This window comes from Siniperca chuatsi, linkage group LG12 (assembly GCF_020085105.1).
Source record: "Siniperca chuatsi isolate FFG_IHB_CAS linkage group LG12, ASM2008510v1, whole genome shotgun sequence".
Classification (NCBI taxonomy): Eukaryota; Metazoa; Chordata; class Actinopteri; order Centrarchiformes; family Sinipercidae; genus Siniperca; species Siniperca chuatsi.
The window spans coordinates 4,192,229-4,213,635 of record NC_058053.1 but is presented as its reverse complement, the minus strand read 5'-3'; the positions used below and the strand labels follow the sequence as shown (position 1 = coordinate 4,213,635).

General features: G+C 39.0%; 1 protein-coding gene across 3 annotated transcripts in view; it reads left to right on the top strand.

Moving 5' to 3' along the window:
• The window catches only part of glsb (glutaminase b), a 40,506-nt gene extending 19,305 nt beyond the window's left edge, over positions 1–21,201 (top strand). For 2 of the 3 annotated variants that reach the window (XM_044217469.1, XM_044217471.1), the window contains 11 exons: positions 891–923; positions 2,078–2,136; positions 3,619–3,685; positions 3,996–4,046; positions 4,996–5,172; positions 7,187–7,318; positions 8,346–8,438; positions 17,652–17,713; positions 18,042–18,118; positions 18,727–18,790; positions 19,794–21,201. In XM_044217469.1, the coding sequence (XP_044073404.1) occupies positions 891–923; positions 2,078–2,136; positions 3,619–3,685; positions 3,996–4,046; positions 4,996–5,172; positions 7,187–7,318; positions 8,346–8,438; positions 17,652–17,713; positions 18,042–18,118; positions 18,727–18,790; positions 19,794–19,941 (963 nt within the window). In that variant the 3' untranslated portion in view covers positions 19,942–21,201. Of the gene's footprint in view, positions 1–890; positions 924–2,077; positions 2,137–3,618; positions 3,686–3,995; positions 4,047–4,995; positions 5,173–7,186; positions 7,319–8,345; positions 8,439–9,193; positions 15,157–17,651; positions 17,714–18,041; positions 18,119–18,726; positions 18,791–19,793 lie in introns of those variants that run through there. The other variant, XM_044217470.1, reaches the window with a different exon arrangement.
• The last annotated feature ends 206 nt before the right edge of the window (positions 21,202–21,407 follow it).

The following is a 21,407-nucleotide window of genomic DNA, read 5'->3' as shown; positions in this document are numbered from 1 at the left end:
TCACTTACTTTTTCTTCTGCACAGTAAGTGTAGAATTTAAAATGTACTGTCAGTCACACATGAGGCACTTGCCTTTTTAAATGTAAAGTTAAAACATCTTTTCACACCAATCAAAACAGAAATAGTTCAGTATTTTAAATTTGTAACTAATGCTATTGCACTTAAAATGTGCATGTGTGTACGTTTTCCTTTTGCTGTGTTTTCTTTGTGGGAATAAGCAGCATCAATGAGCTTACAGTATGACTTGATAAATGTACACTGAGCTACAAGCTGTGAATTTTATTCTCAGAGGAAGACCATTCCTCTCTTCTTTTCCTCCCTCTCCTCTGTTTTGGCTGACAGGCTCTATGCACAGATGACGCATGTTGACCTACAGTAGACACACATACACACGCACACCTGCATTATGGTAACCCATAATACAAACTTGCCTGCATTCACCCACATCTCTGCAGTTATACTTTTACGTAGAAAAATTTTACTTTTTACTCTTTAGACTTGAAATAATATTGAATCCCTTATTTGGAATCAGTGAGATGGCGTAGTGAGATGTAATGGTGAGACATGTTTTTCTTTAACTGGCTAAGCACTGGCAATTCACATGTCTACTAAATCTCCCTTTTTAACTCAAAAAGACTTCCCTCTTTGTAACCTATTCGCAAGCCAATCTTGCTATTTTGTATCTACTTGTATAATTCTTGGCAAAGCTCATGTGATTTTTACATTTTATTTGTAATCAAATCTATTCACATCTGCTAATTCTGTAGTATTAATTTGTAAGCAGTAGCATTATTATTTTAGTATAATCTTTTATGATGCTGTGCTTGTCCTCTGCAACATCCCTCGTGAATGGCCTGTACTAACTGCTTATTCTTTTGTTCTCTCCTCAGCAAGGTACAGGCAATGCTGAAAGATTTGATTATGTAAGTATCAGAAGTCAGACCTAGCTCAAACATTGAAAGTATTCTTTAGGTGATAGTGACACAGTAGGTTTTTGTAGAGACTATGTTTATTATCTAATGACGTTAATTAGCTGTGACCAATTCCTTACTACATAGTAATTATGTAGTTTTTGAGTGTATTGTGTGTTTACGCAAGAAAAGTTACATAATAAAGTGCACAGTGCAGTATACATACTAAAAAACGCTTGATTTTCAGGCATGCTGTGGATGTACACTATTGTCCCACAATGCACTATCCAAAGAAAATTGAGTAGCTGCTCACAGCTGGACATTAAAGCAGCTAGAACTGATATTTTTAGAATCTAATGACTGTAGGGTCGTCACTACTAGCGACCCCTTTCACATATTTTCACAGAGAATTATCAGCTGAATCTGCAGCTTCCCTCTGTATGGAAGCGTGTACGGGACTATATTCAAATGATGATGTAAAATTGAAAATGTAATTCCACAATAGCATTATAATTTTGAAATGAAAATGCAATAATACAGTTTTCGTTTTCACATACTTGTATGGGCGTTCTATGACGTTATTAAAATTGGATTTTTACTCAAATAACACATACATATGTAGAAAATGATAATGCTGTTGTGGAAATACATTTTCATTTTAAAGATAACATAATCATTTGAATATAGTGCTGTATGCGCTTCCATACCTCTGCTTTGCGTAGCTTTATAGTGAGTTCCAGCTCATTGTTTAGCTGTCCGGCCCGCAACTTTACTGTTTTGGTTCTGTTAGCTCAAGGAAGATCCCATAACAAAAAAGTATTAAATCTTCTTAAAAATTCTTTTTGTAAATTTTAATTGGCAGTGGCACTCGAGTCACAATTTGACTTATGTTCTTTGGCACGTGTGTATCATTTCCTGTTAGTATAAAATGTAAAAAGTACTTTGATTCCTTGTATACTAACAGCAAAATCAGTAGAATATGCCATTTTGTGTATAGTACAAACTGTTTACAATTAGTATGTGGTATGGAATTGGGACACAGCTACTGTAAATTTAGAAATGCATTCAGCCACAATTTTATGATGGACAGGCCACCAACCAATCTTAGAATTGAACCTCTGTTGATCATTTTGTCACTCTTAACACTCCCGCTGCTTTCCCTCCAGGTCATGAACTTCCTGAAAAATATGTCGGGAAAGGAGTATGTGGGTTTCAGCAATGCCACGTAAGTCCCTCCAAATCACGAGTTATGTTTTCAAAGTTTTAGATCTCTTCTCTCACTCCCTAGAGGATCACTCGTACTTGCTACACTCTATGGGTTCAAACTTTGATCAAACTTTGATTGCGGAATGAGGTTCCACATGCTTCAGTCATGTCTACATTCCACATGCTTCAGTCATGTCACAGCAGGTGGTTTTGACCAGATCTTAGATAATGTGCACACACCCCATTGGCTCAGTGCTGGTTTAAAAACAATACCTGAATCTGGTGCTTGTGCAGCACAAAAACAAAATGCCACGTGTATCGACAGCATCGGAAACAATAATGACACATGGCTCACGTGGCCTGTCATGGTTGAATCCAATCCAAGTTTCTAAATGTGAAAGTAAAAGTTAAGGCCAAGCACACCCACACAGGTGTCACTTACTCCAGCTGATTAGACTTCTGCTTAGGTTGATGTGGGGCGGAGCTATACCAGGAATTACATGATGCCACCAAACTCCACGTACCAATTAGAATATAATATAGGTGTTAGTGGTCCCACCCTAACAGATACAACAAAGCTAGGAGAGTCAGGGAGCTGTCAGTCAAGCACAGTCTGTACACGCCCACACAGTCCTGAGGAATGTTCAGGTAGATTAAGTGAAAACACCTGTGTGGGTTAACTGTGCTGTGTACGCCCTAACAGAAAGTAGTTAAACCTGTTTAATAAATTGCCATATTTGATATTTACCTGTTTCTAGTTCACCTTCAACGATACGTGTCATCAAAGCCTCTACCACACTATCTACTGGGCCATATAAATGACACATCTTTGCATTTACAAACATGAATACGATACACATAACAGACCATCAGACTCTAAAGATCATGCCTGCTATCTGTTCTCCCTTTATTTTATTTTTTTTTATGTTTCCCAGTCATTACCTCTTATATAAAACCAGGCTTTAATAAGTGTTTCTCTGCTCAGTGAAGTGACTGTATGTAGACAAAGTATTACTAGTACTAGTACACCAACACTGTGACGTGAGTGAATGAAATAAAAAAAAAAGCTGACACTGAAGGTGGTAATGAAGCTTGAATGCTATGAACCTTTAACTGCAATTAGCAAATTGGTCAAAAAAGTAATTTGTGGACCTTCTCACTCACATAGCAGGAGTTATTTGTTAGATTTGTATTTGTTTGTTTGTTTTATTGATGGACTTTGTTAAGGATGAGGATTGGACTTGGCATCTGTGTTGTAAAGGTCACTTGCATGTGCATGATTTATGATGACACCACAAGCTAACAATGTTTCTGGAAAAAGACAAAGCGCTGGGGCTCATGTTGCAGTATCATCACATGATAGCATGAGAGCTCTAGTTTTATGATGGACACATGAGGGTGTGGTGATGGAATTTCAACACACAAGTGCAAACACACACACACACGCAATGCAAATATTTCCTTCCTCTATGTAATGGGAACGCTCTGCTCTGTGTGATAGATTCCAGTCGGAGCGTGAGTCAGGAGACAGGAACTTTGCCATCGGCTACTACCTGAAAGAAAAAAAGGTTTGACCATGGATGAGTCATAAGGCATTGCTGACTTTGTATTCCACTGTCTCTCTGTTTGTTTCTCTGCCCTACAAAGCTGAAAAGCAGTAACTCTAAGGAACAAAATGAAAGCTTTTTTTAACCATCAAATAATCTGCATTTTTGTATTCCTCAATGATTATAACTGTCCTTTAGTTTACATGTGCCTATTTGGAATTAGCTGGATTCTAATAAACCTTTATTAGACCTACTTATGGGAATGTACAGTAGTTGCTGAATGTTAATCTTTGTGCTCTACTTGTCTTAAACTCTTTGTGTTTCTCTGCAGTGTTTCCCTGAAGGGACAGACATGACATCTGTACTGGACCTCTACTTTCAGGTGAGTGTAGCAGGGATTTCAGCATCGGTTTTCAACTCTTACTAATATTGACAGAATATTGTTTTCCTGCTTCTTGCTGATCTTCCTACTCTTTTGATTCCATCCCTCAGAGAGTGTCAGAGATCCTGGCTAGATCCAGTTTCACATATCCCTTTGTTTCGGTCCAACTCCCTCTGTTTTTCATCATGTTTACTTCCCTGTGTGCTACAAATTGCTTCTTCACTATATACAGATTGAAAAACCATCTTATTAAAGCGTTGTTCCATCATGAGCCTCCAGAACAGCTTCAATACTCCTTGTGATATATTCTCCAAGTCTCTGAAACTCTACAGGAGAGATGAATACCATTTTTCTTTCTTTTTGTTTTGTTTTTGACCATAATATTTTATTGAGAGAATAGAGCACATTTACATCCTACAAATAAACATTTACATCTACATTTACATTGGCAGTTTCCTCTTTTTCTTTAAAAGTGAGCACACAAATAAGAGATGCAAAAAAAACCAATAAAAAAGCAAAATAAAAAAGTGGGAGAATAATAACATGAATGTACCCAACCCCTCCCACCCACACCTCTCACCCCAAAGTACGTTTAAAAAAAAAAATACCAAAGGTAGTGAACACCATTCTTCGAAAAGATATTCCCTCATTTGGTGTCGTGATGATGATGTTTCAGAGCACAGTCTTAACATGCACATAGTTTTCATCAAACCATTCATTGACCCCTTGTGCCCTGTATGCATTTTCATTTAAGTTGTCACTTTTTTTGTCACCTCTACCACCGCCCTACTGTCATTTTTCACCTATGTCACACTTGACTTTCTCATTCCTGCTCGCCTGTTCCCCCACCGCCCTGCTTCCACTTGCCATGACAGGAGACACGCTCTCCTGAGTGGAAGAAAATTCTGATAGAGAAATGATACAAACTGTCCTTTGTGTGAACCTCCAGCTGTGTTCCATTGAGGTGACCTGCGAGAGCGCCAGTGTCATGGCAGCCACCCTGGCTAACGGCGGTATCTGCCCAATCACGGGTGAGCGTGTGCTGAGCCCCGAGGCGGTGAGGAACACCTTGAGTCTGATGCACTCCTGCGGCATGTACGACTTCTCAGGACAGTTTGCTTTCCATGTAAGTAAAAGGCACGGATCATAAGAGGGCAAATATGAGCCAGTCTTGGGGACAGATTTTTTTTTTTTTTTTTTAAGTAGGAAAGACTCAAATCAGTGAAGTCAACACCTAAATTATTTTGTCACCACCCATTACACTCACAAGACTGGACACTAATTGGCCTGAGATACCTTTTTATGCATTAATCTTGTATTTTTATACTTGTCAACCACATGCACTTTAGTCACCCTCTTACATTAGCTTGTAGTTGTTCAAAACTATGCAATAAACTCGCGTGAATCAAAAAATACAAGCACAGTCTCATCAACTATGTGGTTGCAGGCTACATTCCAACTGCAAATTATTATAATTGCAGATAACCAAGAACATGTGCACGTGTTACACCCTTCAGGTGAAGTCCTTTTATTACTGCGTTGATGTCTATGTTTACATTGTTGATTGCTTTATGATTGGAGACTGCTACAGATGTCTCTTAGTAAAACCCTTTGTTACGTGTAAACCGGTTACTTAAGACGAAGACATTATTTGAATTTGAATGGTACAGTCTAATTTAGCAAATCATTAGTTTGACGTTAACCAATACAGTAATGGTACAGCAGAAAATTAGAAGGACTTTGCACATAGATTTAGCAATAGATTTACAATTTGATCCTGGTCTCCTATATATCCTAGTTTCCTGCTATTTGCACGTGACTTACTGTAAAGCTTGGATGACCTCAGGCCAAAAGGTAATGGGGACAGCAGTCAAACCAGAGCTTCCACTTAGGATGACCCTGTTGCCCCTAACATTGTCTGCCTCTGGGCTGAACAGCGTGAGCTTGGTTCAGGCTGTACACCCCCACTCAAAAGTAATACACATAATGACATGGCTTAGTGTCATTTGGTACTTGTACGTCTACTAAGTCTGTCTCTTTGACCAATATTGAAATACCGGTGAAAGATTTATCCACATCATAAAATTGGTAGTCTTATTACAAGCATATATGCCTCCACAGACAAAACTCCTAAGCCTCTGCATAGCTGTCATGTCACATCGTCTGCTCGTTCTCTCTACATTTTTCACAACAAACACCTCCGCTTAGGCAATGTGTGAAAATAGCTACAGCATTTCAATTTCTCATGATAAACCACATTTGAAGCAGTTCGTTTTGACAGCACCAAAGTGAAAGTCTACTCTTCAGTGATCATTCCTTTTAGCGTATTCTGTCTGAGTTCATATGAGTTGGGTTTTGGAAAAAATGTCCACTTCTTAAAGGTGGGGTACGCAATTCTGGACAAATCCAACACCATGGCAAATACCATGATATAGAGCGAACAACGACACAGCAAGTAATGTAACTAACGTTAGCTAGGTTGTGGGTTAGCAAACTGTCGCTACAGTTGCTGCTGCGAAACTAACAGCCAGAGAGAACGAGACGTTTCCCAGAGCCAGCACAGCAGCTCCAGACAGCGACACTCACAACTCTCCTGCTACTGTAGCTAACATCACAACAACAGCATGTCTTGGCAAACTAGAAAGGAAGCTGAATGTCCGTGGGCAAGTCATTTAACGGTACCTAACACACAAATCATGGCTGGATTAGTGCTGTGTGGCAAACACAGAGTTTTTTTCTGCGCACACACTGAACGGACAGCTAGCGGACCGTGAGGAGATATTTGCTGAATTAGAATCACATACCCCACCTTTAATTAATGGAAAATAAAGGACTGGTAGAAATAGTGACCTCTCACCTGAAACAACTAATTTTACCTTCATTTTAACTGAATAACAAACGAAGGAATGCTCATTGAAAGAAACATCAAAATAATTGCTAGACCTACATTTTGCAAAGATTCTTCAGTATAATGTCACAGGCGAAAATGGATAAATTGCTCTAACTGATGAATTATTGAAGCCGTGTGACTTGTTCTTTGCTGACTTTCCATTTTGAGCATTGTGCCATTGTCATGCTGCTACTGTAGATACACACAACTGATCTTCTGTTATGTAACTGGTCTGTTGTCCCTGTTGTAGGTCGGTCTACCAGCCAAGTCTGGAGTAGCAGGGGGGATCCTGCTGGTTGTACCCAATGTGATGGGTATTATGTGCTGGTCACCTCCACTGGACAAGCTGGGCAACTCAGTCAGAGGAATACAGTTCTGCACGGTGCGTAATGTCTGGAAACAGAAGAGCAGATCACTGCAGGCCTGCAGTGTGTACTTGTACAAAGAATACATACTCAGAGCCAGGGCAAGAAGTAACTGCAACAGTATTTTTTACAGCATGAGAGTGTTTTTCAAGATTTTGAAGAATTGTTTGTATCCATCTTGACCAGAGATGAGAAATAGCCTGACATGAAGCATGCATTACTGTATGCCAAAAGGGCATTTCAAATGACATAGTAACTCAGTGCATTCAAGTGACACACACACACACACACACACACACACACACACATATCAGTGTTTGACTACATCTAAGAAGAATATCTGCTTTCTCTAGATGTACAATACTTAAAGGCCCAATGAGAATTTAGATTTTTGATGGTATAATGTTAAGGTACTTTCAGATTGTAGTGAATAGCATAGTAAGTCTATGTAGTGTTAACAATCACAAATAAGCATTTTCTAAACTCCTTCAAAATCTAGACCTGTTTTACTGTTTTTAGGTATTACTGATGTAAATACATTTCCTTTAGAAAAAATGAATAACATGGGTTTCTTCAGCTATACATTTTTGTACTTTGATACTTTTTATTTTATATTCCTGTATATCAAGGGTATAATTGTTTGTTCACAAACACAAAAAGGTCTCATGAAAAAAAGGTTAAGTATTGGAAATGTTGCAACAGTGTCCTTGAGGTACTAACTCAACTTGAATGACATGTGACTAAACCTGTTTAATAAGTAAGTGATGCTTGATTAATGGTTACCTGGAGGTCTGGTCCAGATTCAGATCTCTGTAAACACTGCATGACAGGGTGCAAGAATCCGCCTCTGCTGCAAATATAATAAATTACTTTTTTTCTTTTTCAAAGGAAACAAGCTCATGTGCTTTTTTAAATGTAATAATTTATTACTGAAATCACTGGCTTGTCAACTTCCAGTCATCGAAATGAAATGTCAGATTGAATAGTGTAGAGTAAATTAATGTATTTAACCTTCTGATCGATCTATCTGCCTTTTCATTCCAGGACCTCGTTGAGCTTTTCAACTTCCACAACTACGACAACCTGAGGCACTTTACCAAGAAGCATGACCCTCGCAGAGAAGGAGGAGACCAGCGGGTAAGGACGCACAACACCATGTTGTGAGGGGGGAAAACGTCACTCTTTTCCCTCAACAAACACACAGACCAAAACACCTTCTCTCCAAGAATGCGGGTGACGCTGAGGTTACAGATTTAACAGTTGTTAGTGTTCTGCATGGGCTGTTTTATAGCTTTTGGCTAACCTGTTGATCTCCAGAAGTGTACATATAGTACACCTAAAGTGAAAAAAGCACGTAATTTCTGAGCAAAACAGGATAACCCCCGTCCCCTTTCTTCCTCTATCTTTTGCTGCGCAGTCTCTGTTTAAGTTATTGTGGAGGTCGCCGCTGTTCTTTAGGCATACTGAACGTTTCTTTCTAGTTTGGTCCCTTTTAAAGTTTGCTGCACATTGGGTATACAATAATAAGCAGCTAAATTACCGAAATTTGCTGGCAATTTATACATCACACTTTGTTGAACTTCTTTGGTGCGTCAACTAGCCTTTACAAAAGTATAAAAAAAAATACCTGGAGGCCCACTGTGAGGAAAAGCTAGAGCCAAAGTCAGTCTGCTTTAGCACCCGCCATTCTTAAAGCAAAGTGCTGAAACCCGTCCAGTTTTGCCAATAAACAATTAAATGAACTGGTTTTGGCTCTGATGTTTCAAAAGATGTTTCAGCAAACCACATGCCACTTACACACTACACACGCACACGCACACACTACACACACACACACACACACACACACAGAAGGAGCGAGACTAATTTGTTATTCGTGTCAATTGAAACAGCTGCACACCTTCGGACCCATGGATTACGAGAGTCTCCAACAAGAGCTAGCTCTGAAAGCCCCTCTTTGGAAAAAGGTGTCCCCCACTGAGTCGCACCAGGACTGCTCCACCACTGTAGTCTATAGGATGGACAATGTCAGTGAGTGAAATTAAACAAAAAAAGGAGATCTGCCTGCCCCCCCCCACACTCCCACCTCAACTGATCTCTCTCCCTACCTCTCGCTACAAGACCACCATCTTTCCTCACGAATATTTATATATAAATTATGCAGAGGATTATTTATTGTATGTGAAGCGGTTACTGTGTGGACGGACTAGGAAGCGTCTTTTGATTGCTTACTGTGCTCACACTGAGGCCTAAGACTCTCGTGATATTAGAACATAAATACAGATGCTGGATGTCCTGTAGTAGATGATGAATATTCTTGGATTATTAATGGAAAGTTCTGGGTCAAAGGAGAATATTTTTAACATATCAGCTAGCTGTGAACGCCTGGTCTGGAGTGCAGCAGTGTTACAGCTAAAATGACGTAGTTTCTCATTTTTTAAAAATGAGCTCTAAATTCTGAAGGGATTTCAATAATGCAGGTATTTTGCTTGTTCAATCTTACATGCTGGACCTTGGAAGGAAAAATCAACCCAAAAATTGAAAGCTTATTTGAGTCACTATCATAATAGTACAAAGTTTCTCAGCCTTCTGGTCGGGACACAGTCTAAGAACCGAGGAACCAAACATCCAAACAATTAGCCTTTGATAGTTCAATGTTAAAGTAGAACCTTTCTCTGCACAATATACATGCACCTGTACCAAATTCCTGTAGGTGGTTAAGTTCAGAAAGCCTTTATACTTGCCTACAGATGTCTGAAGTGGAATACATGCAGACATTTATGAATTGAGATTAGTTGGAACCCCCCATTGGAGTCACTTGATATGCAAAAAGGGTTGCAGGAGATTTTTAGGACTGATACTGCACACATGTGCTCTAATTACTTTTACTAGTAAACATGAGATTTTATAACTTTAAAATATATAGTATCATTTGTGCCTCCCTCTATACCTTAAAAAAAAAAAGAATACAAAATAGACTTGTCAATTTAACTTGACAACTGTGTCAAGGTGCTGGGGTCATGAGAACTTTGGGAGCTAAAAGCAGAGTCACGGCTGAGAAACACAGCTATTGTGCATCGTGCCGACTTAAACAGAGATAGCATATTGAAAAGAGAAACCACAGTAAAATAGGACTTCAACTTGACTTGTGCCTGGACCACAGTTGGGGCTGATTTTTCTGATAATATGATGATAATGTGTGTATTGAAAAAAGCTTTGCTCAACCAAAAAGCTCAGGAGAAGTGAGATGACTAAAACAACAAGCTGTCCTCATTCACCTGCCAGCGCTCTCGGGGGACTGGCTGCATCATTCTGCGCTGCTGCTGAGTGTAGATGACAAAAAGAAGTGCGTGCGTGGCTGGTTGTGCCATGTTTGTCAAAGTTAGTGAGTATACTCTGTATACGAAGGGACCTGACCAGTCCTCTCTGCTGTGAACAGGTGACTGCAGGCTTTATCTGGGCTGCATTCCAAAACCATCACTGTATGTTTACACTGCACGCAAAAATCTGCTTTTAAGAAATGGATAGTATGTGACGCTGGATTAAAGCTCCCGAATGTTGTTGAACTGAAAAAAGTCAATCAGTATTTTGCTTAGTGAAGACCTAATAGGGTCAAAACATTCCCTTTTTTCAGCCCAGTACAGTTTTGGGAGTTTTAATCTAGTATGCAGATACTTTCCTGTTTTGCTTAAAGCCCCCTGAAAACTTGGTTTCAAATCTTATGTGTTTCTCTATAACATTAGACGTTCATGACTATAAATAGAGTTAAAGTTTGGTTCAAAACAAAACATAATATCCTGAGTTATTAAGAGTTTAACAGGGTAATACTGTTAATGTAGTTGAATTGTTACAAATACTCTATAAACTATCTGTAGGCAGACTAACCAAGTAAAGTGTTACCTACTTATTATATGTTGGCAAAGTTCTTGTACAGCTGCTTGTGTTGAGACAACATTTTACATTTGAAAACTTTGGCTTTCATTTTGAAATGAAAAAGAAAAACACGAAACTAATGTCTCTATGCACTAATTCAAAGAATTTCAAACGATACCCAACTTTAGCAGCAGAGGACGGTGAATTTATTAATTCCCATCTTGCAGTAGTTTTGGGGTTTTTTTTGATAGTATGCTTTCAGAGGGTAAAAAATGTAGAACTGCAATATCATATAGATGTAATCAAATTGAGTTGCCTCAAGCCCTCCGATGCAGAAATGTTCCGTATACTCAAAAAGTGTGTTTTGAGTGTCAGTATACAAACACACACATCACGTATTCAGTATTGTTTGTAGTAAAGTTCTCAAAGTCTTACTCTTCTTACTTCTTACTAGTCTTACTGTACTTCTGAATGTACATAGTGGCAGGTGTATATAGCTTTCAGGTGTGTGTCTGTACATGACTGATAATCCTCAACAGCAGACCAGAATGTATGTTGAATATACACTTCAGACGTTCCGAATTTATAATATTGTCTCCTCCAGGACATAGAAATACTTGCACATGACATGTCAGCAGATGCCTTAGATGTCCCTCTACTGTGACTGTAGTGGGGGTAGAGTTTAATCTGTCTGTTATTCAGTCATTGTTAAAACTTTACATGTGGTGTTTGGCACTGGGTTTGACTTGAGCTCAAATAGATTGGCTGCTGGAGCCAATAATACCCTGTTATTATAATGTCATGTTATGTCAAGTTTTTTTCTTTTTTATGTAATGGACTTGTGTTAGAGTCTGTTTCTGTTTTTAAGTGTCTGCTCATTATTGTGTAGAGGTACAATGTATTCAAAAGCCTCTGTCATCATCAATGGTCCTTGGAAATGTTGGTCTGTAGAAAATCCCATTTCCTTGGTGCTCCTACAGTATTTTCTACAGTATGCAAGTTGAGTTGGGTCTGTTTGCCACTTTAAATGATTTCATCCATGGATCTTGTTGCTTTCTGCTATAAGTTTGCAGTGCGACTGCCTTAGAAAGTACTGGATGAGTATTAGCTGAACAGTGCTTCTGTTTTTAGTTATAAGTTATAATCCTTAAGATTTTAATCATATCAAACCCACTTTTTTATACCATTTATGACTAGCACCTATCCAGCTATAACCATTAAATGTATTTTAACTCATTAGTTGCCCCTCTATATAGTAGTTTGCATTATCAGTGGTGGAGTCCGCCATTCCTGCACTGGATTTAAAATTGTATGCACACGCACAAGGGATCCTCAGGAAATGGTGCATGTGCGTACTGGGTGAAATTAAGAAGACAAGAGCTGACACATGCTCACATTGCATGTCATTTGTGCCGCGAGTGCATACATCACATAATGACGTAAGCGGGAAGAGTGGAACAGCTGGTCCCAGGCATTTTGAAGAGGAAACATATTTGTGTCAGTGCAAGAATAGTTGCAACAGTTTATAAATATGAAGTTGTAATAAACTCATTTCTAGCACATCACTACAAATGGAACGCTAAAACGTTCTTAGCGTTACCACCAATAACCAGAGGTGGATTAAGGATTATAACTTTAACCACGCAGTGATTTAATCATTTTCTTCATGATGATAAAGCCTGCTTTATTTTGGTTTAGTTCTTTTTAATTAAATGAGTCAAGGAGGCAAATACTGGCTACAGTATTTGGGAAAAACTTCTCCCTCAGATGTGATCGTTTTCTAAGAGTAGTTCTCATGTCAGTGTCTCACCTCAGTCCTAGTCTCAGCCTCACTTTTCGTTTTCTCCTGACCTGCCTGTGATTTTTGGCCAAAGAGTCAGTCATGTGGATTGCCTTTCTGATATGAGAGTGAAGGACTCAGTCCCTCATTTCTAACAATGTGTGAGCCTTTTTTGCTGCTACAGGGTCATTTTCCCCCTCACTGGTACAAAATCTAAAAATACAGTGCCTGCTAGAGCTGGGTATCGCCACTGATTTCCCAAATCGATCCGATTCCGATTTGGTTAGGGATATTTAATAACAATACCGATTTTGCTTGGATATGAAAGATTCTCAGAACTAATGCTGTAAATTGTACAACCTCTAACCTGGTGCATTATTAAGCATATTAATGTTTACATTAAGAATTGACCCTTTAAATCACCTATAACAGAGCTGACATTTCCACCCAGTGTTTCCCCAACCATTATATTGTAAATAAATATATAGATATTAAGAAAAACAACTTGACATTTAAGGTTGAAATATTGTCCCTTAATCATCGAGTATTGCATTTCTAAATGTTGTGCTGTTATTTCCACGTTAAAAGAAAAAAAGACTGATTGAGCAGTCATCAAACAATCTGTCTGATCTTTCAAACATTCAGTCAGGTGCGCCCGGGAACCTGTATGGCAGATTTTCACTTGACTCTCAAAACCTCCGTGATACATGTAAGTTAGCATAATATGTTGTAGGATTTTAGTATTATTCATGCTTTAATACTGCGTGGTTATGTATCAACATTTATACACACTGTTTGTGAACTTCCTTCTCCTTACGTTCGGCGCCTCTATGTGCTGTTTTTAGCTCAGAGAAAGAGTTCATCAAGCTAGCAGCACAACACGTGAAAGCAGCCAAATCTGTCAAGTTGCCCCAAGTATCCCAGTGTTGCACCCTTGGCACCCTTGCTCCAACTTGCTGCACTTCGCGGCTGGAGAAAGCTAACACTAACACTGGTGGCCGGGGTCCTGCTGCAGCGCGGGGGAAACCAGCTACATCCAACGATCATACATCGAAAAAATACTTTCTGACCTGGGTGTCACTCCAGCGCCCCACCAGCGTTTCTATGCCAACAAAAAGCTATAGCCTACTGACACAAAGATCGATCCCTGATTTTATGAATCGATGTTGGATAATTCAAATGAATATCAATTTGAATCGGAAAATCAATTTTTTAAAATCAGCCGTAGTGCCCACATGTCTGCAAGACTGGACCAGACCAGCACTGACAAGACTCATTTAACCTTATTGCAACTAATCAGGGCTGGTTATCTGAACTGTTCCACTTTGCTTTGGTAAAACAGAATGACAAACAAGCCTAATGTTGCTTTGCATGAGTGTAGATGAACTATTACTTGAAGTTTGTAATTCAGCAACTCTTCTGTCACTCCTCAGAGTGTGATTATTATTCTGTGCAATCAAACACGACAGAGGGGCTTTTGAATGCAGTTACCAGCATTTCCATGGAAATCCTCAGATTTTTATGGTTCATGTCATGTATGTAATGTTTCCCGATGTCCATTTTTTTCTCTCTCTGAATTCTCATTCTCCCTCTTGCATGCATATTTTTGTATGGTTTGATAAATGTGTTTTGAGTTCATTTCATGACCTTTATTTATGTTGATTTGTGTCTTGGACATAAATTCTACTTTTGACATGGAAATTGCATATGAGTTTAAGAACTATCACTACCATTATAATTTGGTTACCTTGGAATTGTAAGGTCCTCTAATGCTTTGGTCAGATAGTTATTCATACGCAGTTTTGCGAGAAGATCTTATGGCCAAAGACTAATACTTGAAAAAGTTAGGAAAGTTATTACATAACATGTTAATGGGTTCTTAAAAGCCAAAGATGTCCCCAAACATACAGTAGATGAAGCCATACAGTTCCAAGCTTATGACTGTCAAACTTATGTTTTGATTTTATGTTTCTTTTCTCAGTCCACATGGTTGTAATTCTGTATGTAAAACCTCCATAAACTTCACCAACTGTCCTGACTGCCAGCACTAAGACATGAAGTATGTCTTCACTATTCTGAGCAAATACTTCAGTTTCTTTGGCTGTGATGGACATGACAATGAAAGTTGTGTTAAGATTTTTTTTTTTAGCTTTGCTGTCCCTTGTATAAAATCTAATAAAGCCCTTATTATTGATCATGTCATTTCTCTGCGCCCATAACTGTTCTTTAACAACAGAAACCACCAACTTCTCTTTTTTTGGAGTCGTTTTCAGGCGGGCTGAATGCTGCAGTTTGCTGCAAAAACACTGAATCGCTGTCACTTCATTAGTTGGACAGAAATAGTTGTTTTTTGTTTTTGTTTTTTTAAAGATCCATACTTAAATGACCATTCAACTTTTTTTTTTTTTTTTTTTTTAACTTTACTGCATTCATTAAGCACCAGCAGTGGTTTATTGTGGTGTGTTTGATCACTGCTGCCAGAAACAAACTCCAGTCATAAATCAGAAGGCAGCTGCGTGTCACATAGAAAAATGGGGTTTTATCCTTGAATACATTAAAGTAAAAATCCGTAGGACGTGTTAGGTTGTTTATGCACCAAACCGCCTGCCCACAAACTATTACCAACAGGTGACCAAAGTGCTACTAATGCAACATGACAGGAAAGAGCAAAGTAGCATCCACTGGCCAGCCGTTGCTGTCAGTGACATACTGTTCCAGTTTTGCAGCATTTGGCAGTTTCAACAAACTCAACAGGCTTTCTTGCTGCCGAGTCAGCATTTAGAATGTGTTTTATAGCTATCATTTTCAGTAGATAGCCTGCTTTTTGCTACATCCCCATCCCCAGAGTTTGGTTGTCAAAGTGTCTAGAAATATTATTTATTTTTACTTTTTTCCCCATAAAGACAGATACATGTCAATGGCATTTAAAGCCTAAACTAATTGCAGTATTTTTAAAAAAGGATTTTAATATTTCTGACTTAGGTGAGTAATAGTGATCATGACAAAAACAAAAAATGCCCGATCATGCCTGGTCATTTTTGTTTTTACTTACATGTATTGATTCCCCTGGGAGGTTTCACAACATGTCGCAGAGCGCCTTACGAGTCTAGTTAAATTAACAGTAAAATTAAATGATGTTTGTCTGACGTTTTATTGTGAAAATAAAGCAGCAGTGGCATCGAGCCAATTAAAGTGGAAAATCTACTTTGCAACGGATAGAACTGAATTTAATAACAATAAATAATAAACTTTATTTATACAGCACTTTTCAAAAGCAAATTACAAAGTGCTTTACGTGGTTGAACCAGGATTTAAATAATTTCAACGAATTTAAACATGATGTGAAACTGAAACAATATAAGAAGTATATAACAAGTTTGAGCTTCAAAAAGTAAGTTAACAATTTTCCGAATTTATTACGTTTACTTAAAAATTACATTTATTTTAATTATCTATTCTCTCTCTCAACTACTTTGATGTTGTGTTTCAGCTTGTGTTCTGAGAGTTGTAACTGGCCATTTTAGAATATTTTAACGGGTGTTACTTTTGCTGCATGGGCTGAAGTATTGGCTGTGTCTGTGTTATAAAGTGCCGTGCTCCTTCTTGCAGCGGTGACGTATGGACCTATTTGTACATACACTCGTATGTGTACATGTACAGGTCTGTCCCTGCTGCTTGGAACTCACCTTCGATGTCGCCTTCCAAGTTTAAATCTAGAGTTATGTTCCACAAACTACTAATATTGCTTAGTGGCATCGTCCACCAATCGGAAGGTCGGCGGTTCGATCCCGGCTTCCCCCAGCCCACATGTCCAAGTGTCCTTGGGCAGGACACTGAACCCCAAATTGCTCCCGAGGGCTGTGCCTTCGGTGTGTGAGTGTGTGTGAATGGGGTGAATGTGATATGTAGTGTGTGAAGCGCTTTGAGTGGTCGGAAGACTAGAAAGGCGCTATACAAGTACAGACTATTTACCATTTTACCATAATACAAATTCTCAACTTAACTTCTCACTTTATATCAATTCTAAGTTCCTTGCATACCGAACCATAGTATAATGTTACATGGTAACAGTGTAATATATTCTTTCAGATACAGGCCAGTATCTCTTATCACTTTGAGATCATTTCCATTGTTTCTTTGTATGTTTTGAACTCCTTGAGTTTTGCTTGAAGGAAATGATTCGTTCCTGTGTGATGGTAAGTTTTAACTGATGCAGGGATCTCTGTGTTCATAATATTCAGCCATGTTATGTGTGTTGAATTGCTTTATAATTGAGTAGATGTAGCTTTGTCTGCAATGGCAGCCAGCTGAGGTGAATTCTCTTTTATAATGATGAGCACATTTTCTCCAAAGCTTAAGTTTTAATCAACTTTTGTCGCAGTAGATGGTAATATCCAAGGCCGGCGATCTTCTGTATTTTTCTGATTGTCAACAAATCCCATTAAAAGCTCAAAACCAGCAATGAATGTGTCCCACTGAAACTGAATTCCGCTCACTGCTGCTTAGGAATGAAATGTGTAATATTAGTCATGTATGAAGTCATTTCTGTTTTACACCAGCTAGTCCCTCGTGAAAATAGTAATGGGATTTGGTAGTATTTCTTGGAGCTGCTGGAGTTGGTGGAGCGGTAGTGAAAATAGGGTGACTGTAATCCTTCTGCAAATGTTCTCTCTCTCTGTGTCTGTCTCTGTCCACAGGTCAAGTCTGTGATCAACCTGCTGTTTGCTGCCTACACAGGAGACGCCTCTGCGCTGAGGAGGTGAACCGCTCACACTCACCTCCGTTGTTTTTTCTTTCACATTTACTAACTTGTAATATTGGCCACAGAAGAATTATTTATTACTTATTTCACTTTTGTGACCCAGCGGAGTCCATTCCTATGACAGCTTTTACAAAAGATCTAAAGCTGGGTAGTCCAGCTTTTTATATATTATAATTTTAAAAAAAAAAGGGCAACACTTCAGTGTTTCAAGGACACTCATCTGTCTCTCAACCCTAAACTGTTAACGATGTGTCATTTCTGTAAAGAATGCAATAATTGAACGTACGTACAAAGTTAGTTACATAAACTTTGTGTGTGTGTGTAGGTTTGCGCTGTCATCCATGGACATGGAGCAGAGGGACTACGACTCTAGAACGGCCCTCCATGTGGCGGCAGCTGAAGGTAACGTGCAGCCTAAAGTCAACCTGCTCATCTTTGGCATTGCACTTGTCATACAAAGTTTGTAATTCAGTGTGCATCAAAATCTGATTAGAATAAACGCAGAATAAGAATATTCAGCCCTGTCCACATATTTTGCATACTTTTGGTCTGGGGCTGTTTTTCTCTTCTTATTTCCAAATATGAGAAATGTTATTGCTACAGGATACATATATGTATTTTAGACAATAAGGTGCTTACAACTTTGTGGCAATCTGGGAAAGGCCCTTACCTGTTTTAACGTGACAATTGAAATGCTCCCATATGCGAAACCGGCCAGAATCTGGTGGAAAGCCTTTTCAGAAGAGTGGAGGCTGTGATGGCAGCCCATGGTTGGGGAATGACATGTTCACACATGGATGTAATTCTTGGCTGTCCACATACTTTTCTGAAGATTAGGTGAACAATCATTGGGTACAATGGAAGTAGGAATATAGAAGCTGCAGAGAAAGCATTCTTCTTCTTTTTTTTTTTAAACTGCTTTGTCTGAATTATGTACTCCAGCCAATTAGAATCAAGCATACACCCTCGTCGCAGTATAAGCTGTTACGTGTATGCTGTTGTATTTTCAGGACACACAGAGGTGGTGCGCTTCCTCCTGGAGGCTTGCAAGGTGAACCCAGTACCCAGAGATAGGTGAGTCCAGACTCGGTCATCAGTGTGCTCTGTCTCACCATCTGTGTCTCTTCAGTCATTTGTTCTTTTTACGTAGCACAACTTGTACATGACGTCAGGCTCTCCATCTTATGGCTTTCTCTTCAACTTGAGTGATAAACTACAGGGCAGACCTTTTGAAGCAGGAGGTGTTTTCTGTTTACATACTGGGGTCCAGTCCAGTTCCTTTTTTCTGAGGGACTACACTGACAGTTTATAATGCCAGCTGATTACGAATCATATGCTTACATGGACATTTCTGATGACTATTTTCCAAAGCAACATAACAACAACATAACATAACATACAGCCTGTTCATACTACATATCTACAAGCAAATACAAGCCCACTATATAAGCAGTGGGCCACATACAGTATATTACATGTACACAGGTGTAGGAGTACACTGTAAAAACAAATATAACTAATATACAGAATACAAGCAATACAGAAAAAAAGGAAAGCGTTAAGTGGTTGTCTGTTAAGAATGACATTACCTATCAAGTTGTTGGTAAGGACTGTAAAGCCCCTCGAGACAAAATTGTGATTTGTGATATTGGGCTTTATAAATAAAACACTCCACAGACAGATTTTGTTATCATTTGACCCATTAAAGTGAATCATCTTAATTTGAAGACCCATCATAACCTCAATTACCCTTCGTATCAAACAGGAAGGAGAAGCAGTCCTCTTTCTAATGAGATTAATCATCGAGCTAACCATGAGTCAAATGCAGTAGCGTCTTGACTAAAATAAGGTTCTACTAAAAATGACTGCCATGAATGGATTTGGCTTTATTGATTTGTGAGAACGCTTCAAATGTTGAGTTTGAGAAATCACTTCATTGAATGAAATGCATGCGCACAACACGTGCAACAGTGTTGCTGGTGACCAGTGGACTGTAGAGCAGGTAGCGTCTGTATTGGGATCCATTTTGGCCAAAATGGGGAGCGTTTTTCGATATACCAACGTTTTCTTTCGACAGATGGGGGAACACGCCGATGGACGAAGCGGTGCACTTTGGCCACCACGACGTAGTCACCATCCTGCAGCAGTACCACGACAAATACAGCCCGCCTGCTGGTGCTAGCGACAAGGAGAGCGCTGAGAAGAGCCTGGACAGCCTGCTGTAGACCTGCCTCACACATCTACAATACTCTAGTTTCTGCACAACAGTGGACCATTGCGCTTTTCTGGACCATACTTTTGAAATGTGTGATGAGTTAGTTATTTGCTTTACTTTTGTTGCCGTGTCCCGTCTGGTGTGCTTTGCTTTGTGACTGTACGTCGCCGCTCGACTAAATATCTCTTCCTCACCTCTATCGTAATGCAATGTGTGTGTTGTATGTGTGAGTGAGCGCCTTATCAATACTGTTTAAACAAATGATACAATATCTTAATATCTGTAATGCAATGTTTACAGTATATTACTCATGTAACCTGTCAGTACTGTAAAGCACATTTGTGGTATCATAGGATATAGATTGTATCAAAGTGTATTAGTTTAGTCACAGTACAGTTTCTGTTATACTATTCTCTGCCTGGGAACATTTAGATAATACTCTGTTCATTTTGTGAGACAGCGGGGTGTGTGGGAAATGATGGTATATATTGTATGATGCGTCTCTGATTGTGTAAATGTGTAAAGGCTAACGGGTGTTATGCTGACGCTGCAGTTATGATCTCCATACACCTGCATCTATTCTCAGATTGTTCTCCTGACGGCTGCGAGGTCGTCGGCAGGTTTTATGAAGCGTCACTTCTCCTTTGAAGTCATTGAGAGATTGTACGCCGAATGTATTTTTCAGTGGCAACACTTGCAATAGAAGCAATATGTATTTATTTCAGAGAGACTTTTTAAGTGTAAAATACATCAAAAGACAATAAGATTGTGTCATTTTTTGCATTTGGGATGAAGGCAAGTCGGTGTCTTTTATTTTTGTCGTCAGTTACATTTTTCTGTGTGTGCGTTGTGAGTTTTTAAACTCGACAAAGAATGTTGATGGTATAATGATCATTGGGCAGTGGGTTGTTTTCCCCCCCCACATCCTCCATCCCTTCCTGTCAACAATGTCGGCACCCAAATTCCTTCTCAAATTTAAAGAATATATATTTTTGCAGATTGGTTTTATTACATGGGCTTCTTGGACTGTCACATTGTCGGGGTTTCCTGCACAGAACACTTACAGCAGCACAAGGACTTTTGACGATGACAGAACCAATCTGAATGGACTCGTTGCAGTAATTCTTACCCACCTGATGTCCCCCATGCTCTCGAAGGTTACTTCCCAATGCTGTTTCACACAGATCTAATCCAAATCAAAGTCTAATGTACTGAAAGAATGTACCAAATTTGTTTGAAAAAGTAATAAATGGGAACGATGCATACTGTACAATATCTGTAACCTGAACTAAACACACACAGGCTTCAAGTTTGCTGTAACATTACAAGTGGCGGTTTTTCGTGGTCTCACTGTTGCACTGTATTTCCTGAAAGCTTTCAAATTTCATAAGAGTGATTTTTGGTGTTTGATCTTGAAAAATAGCGGACAAAGGAGCAGACGCAGAGTCCACCCTGGTAGGAAAAAATGTAAGTCAC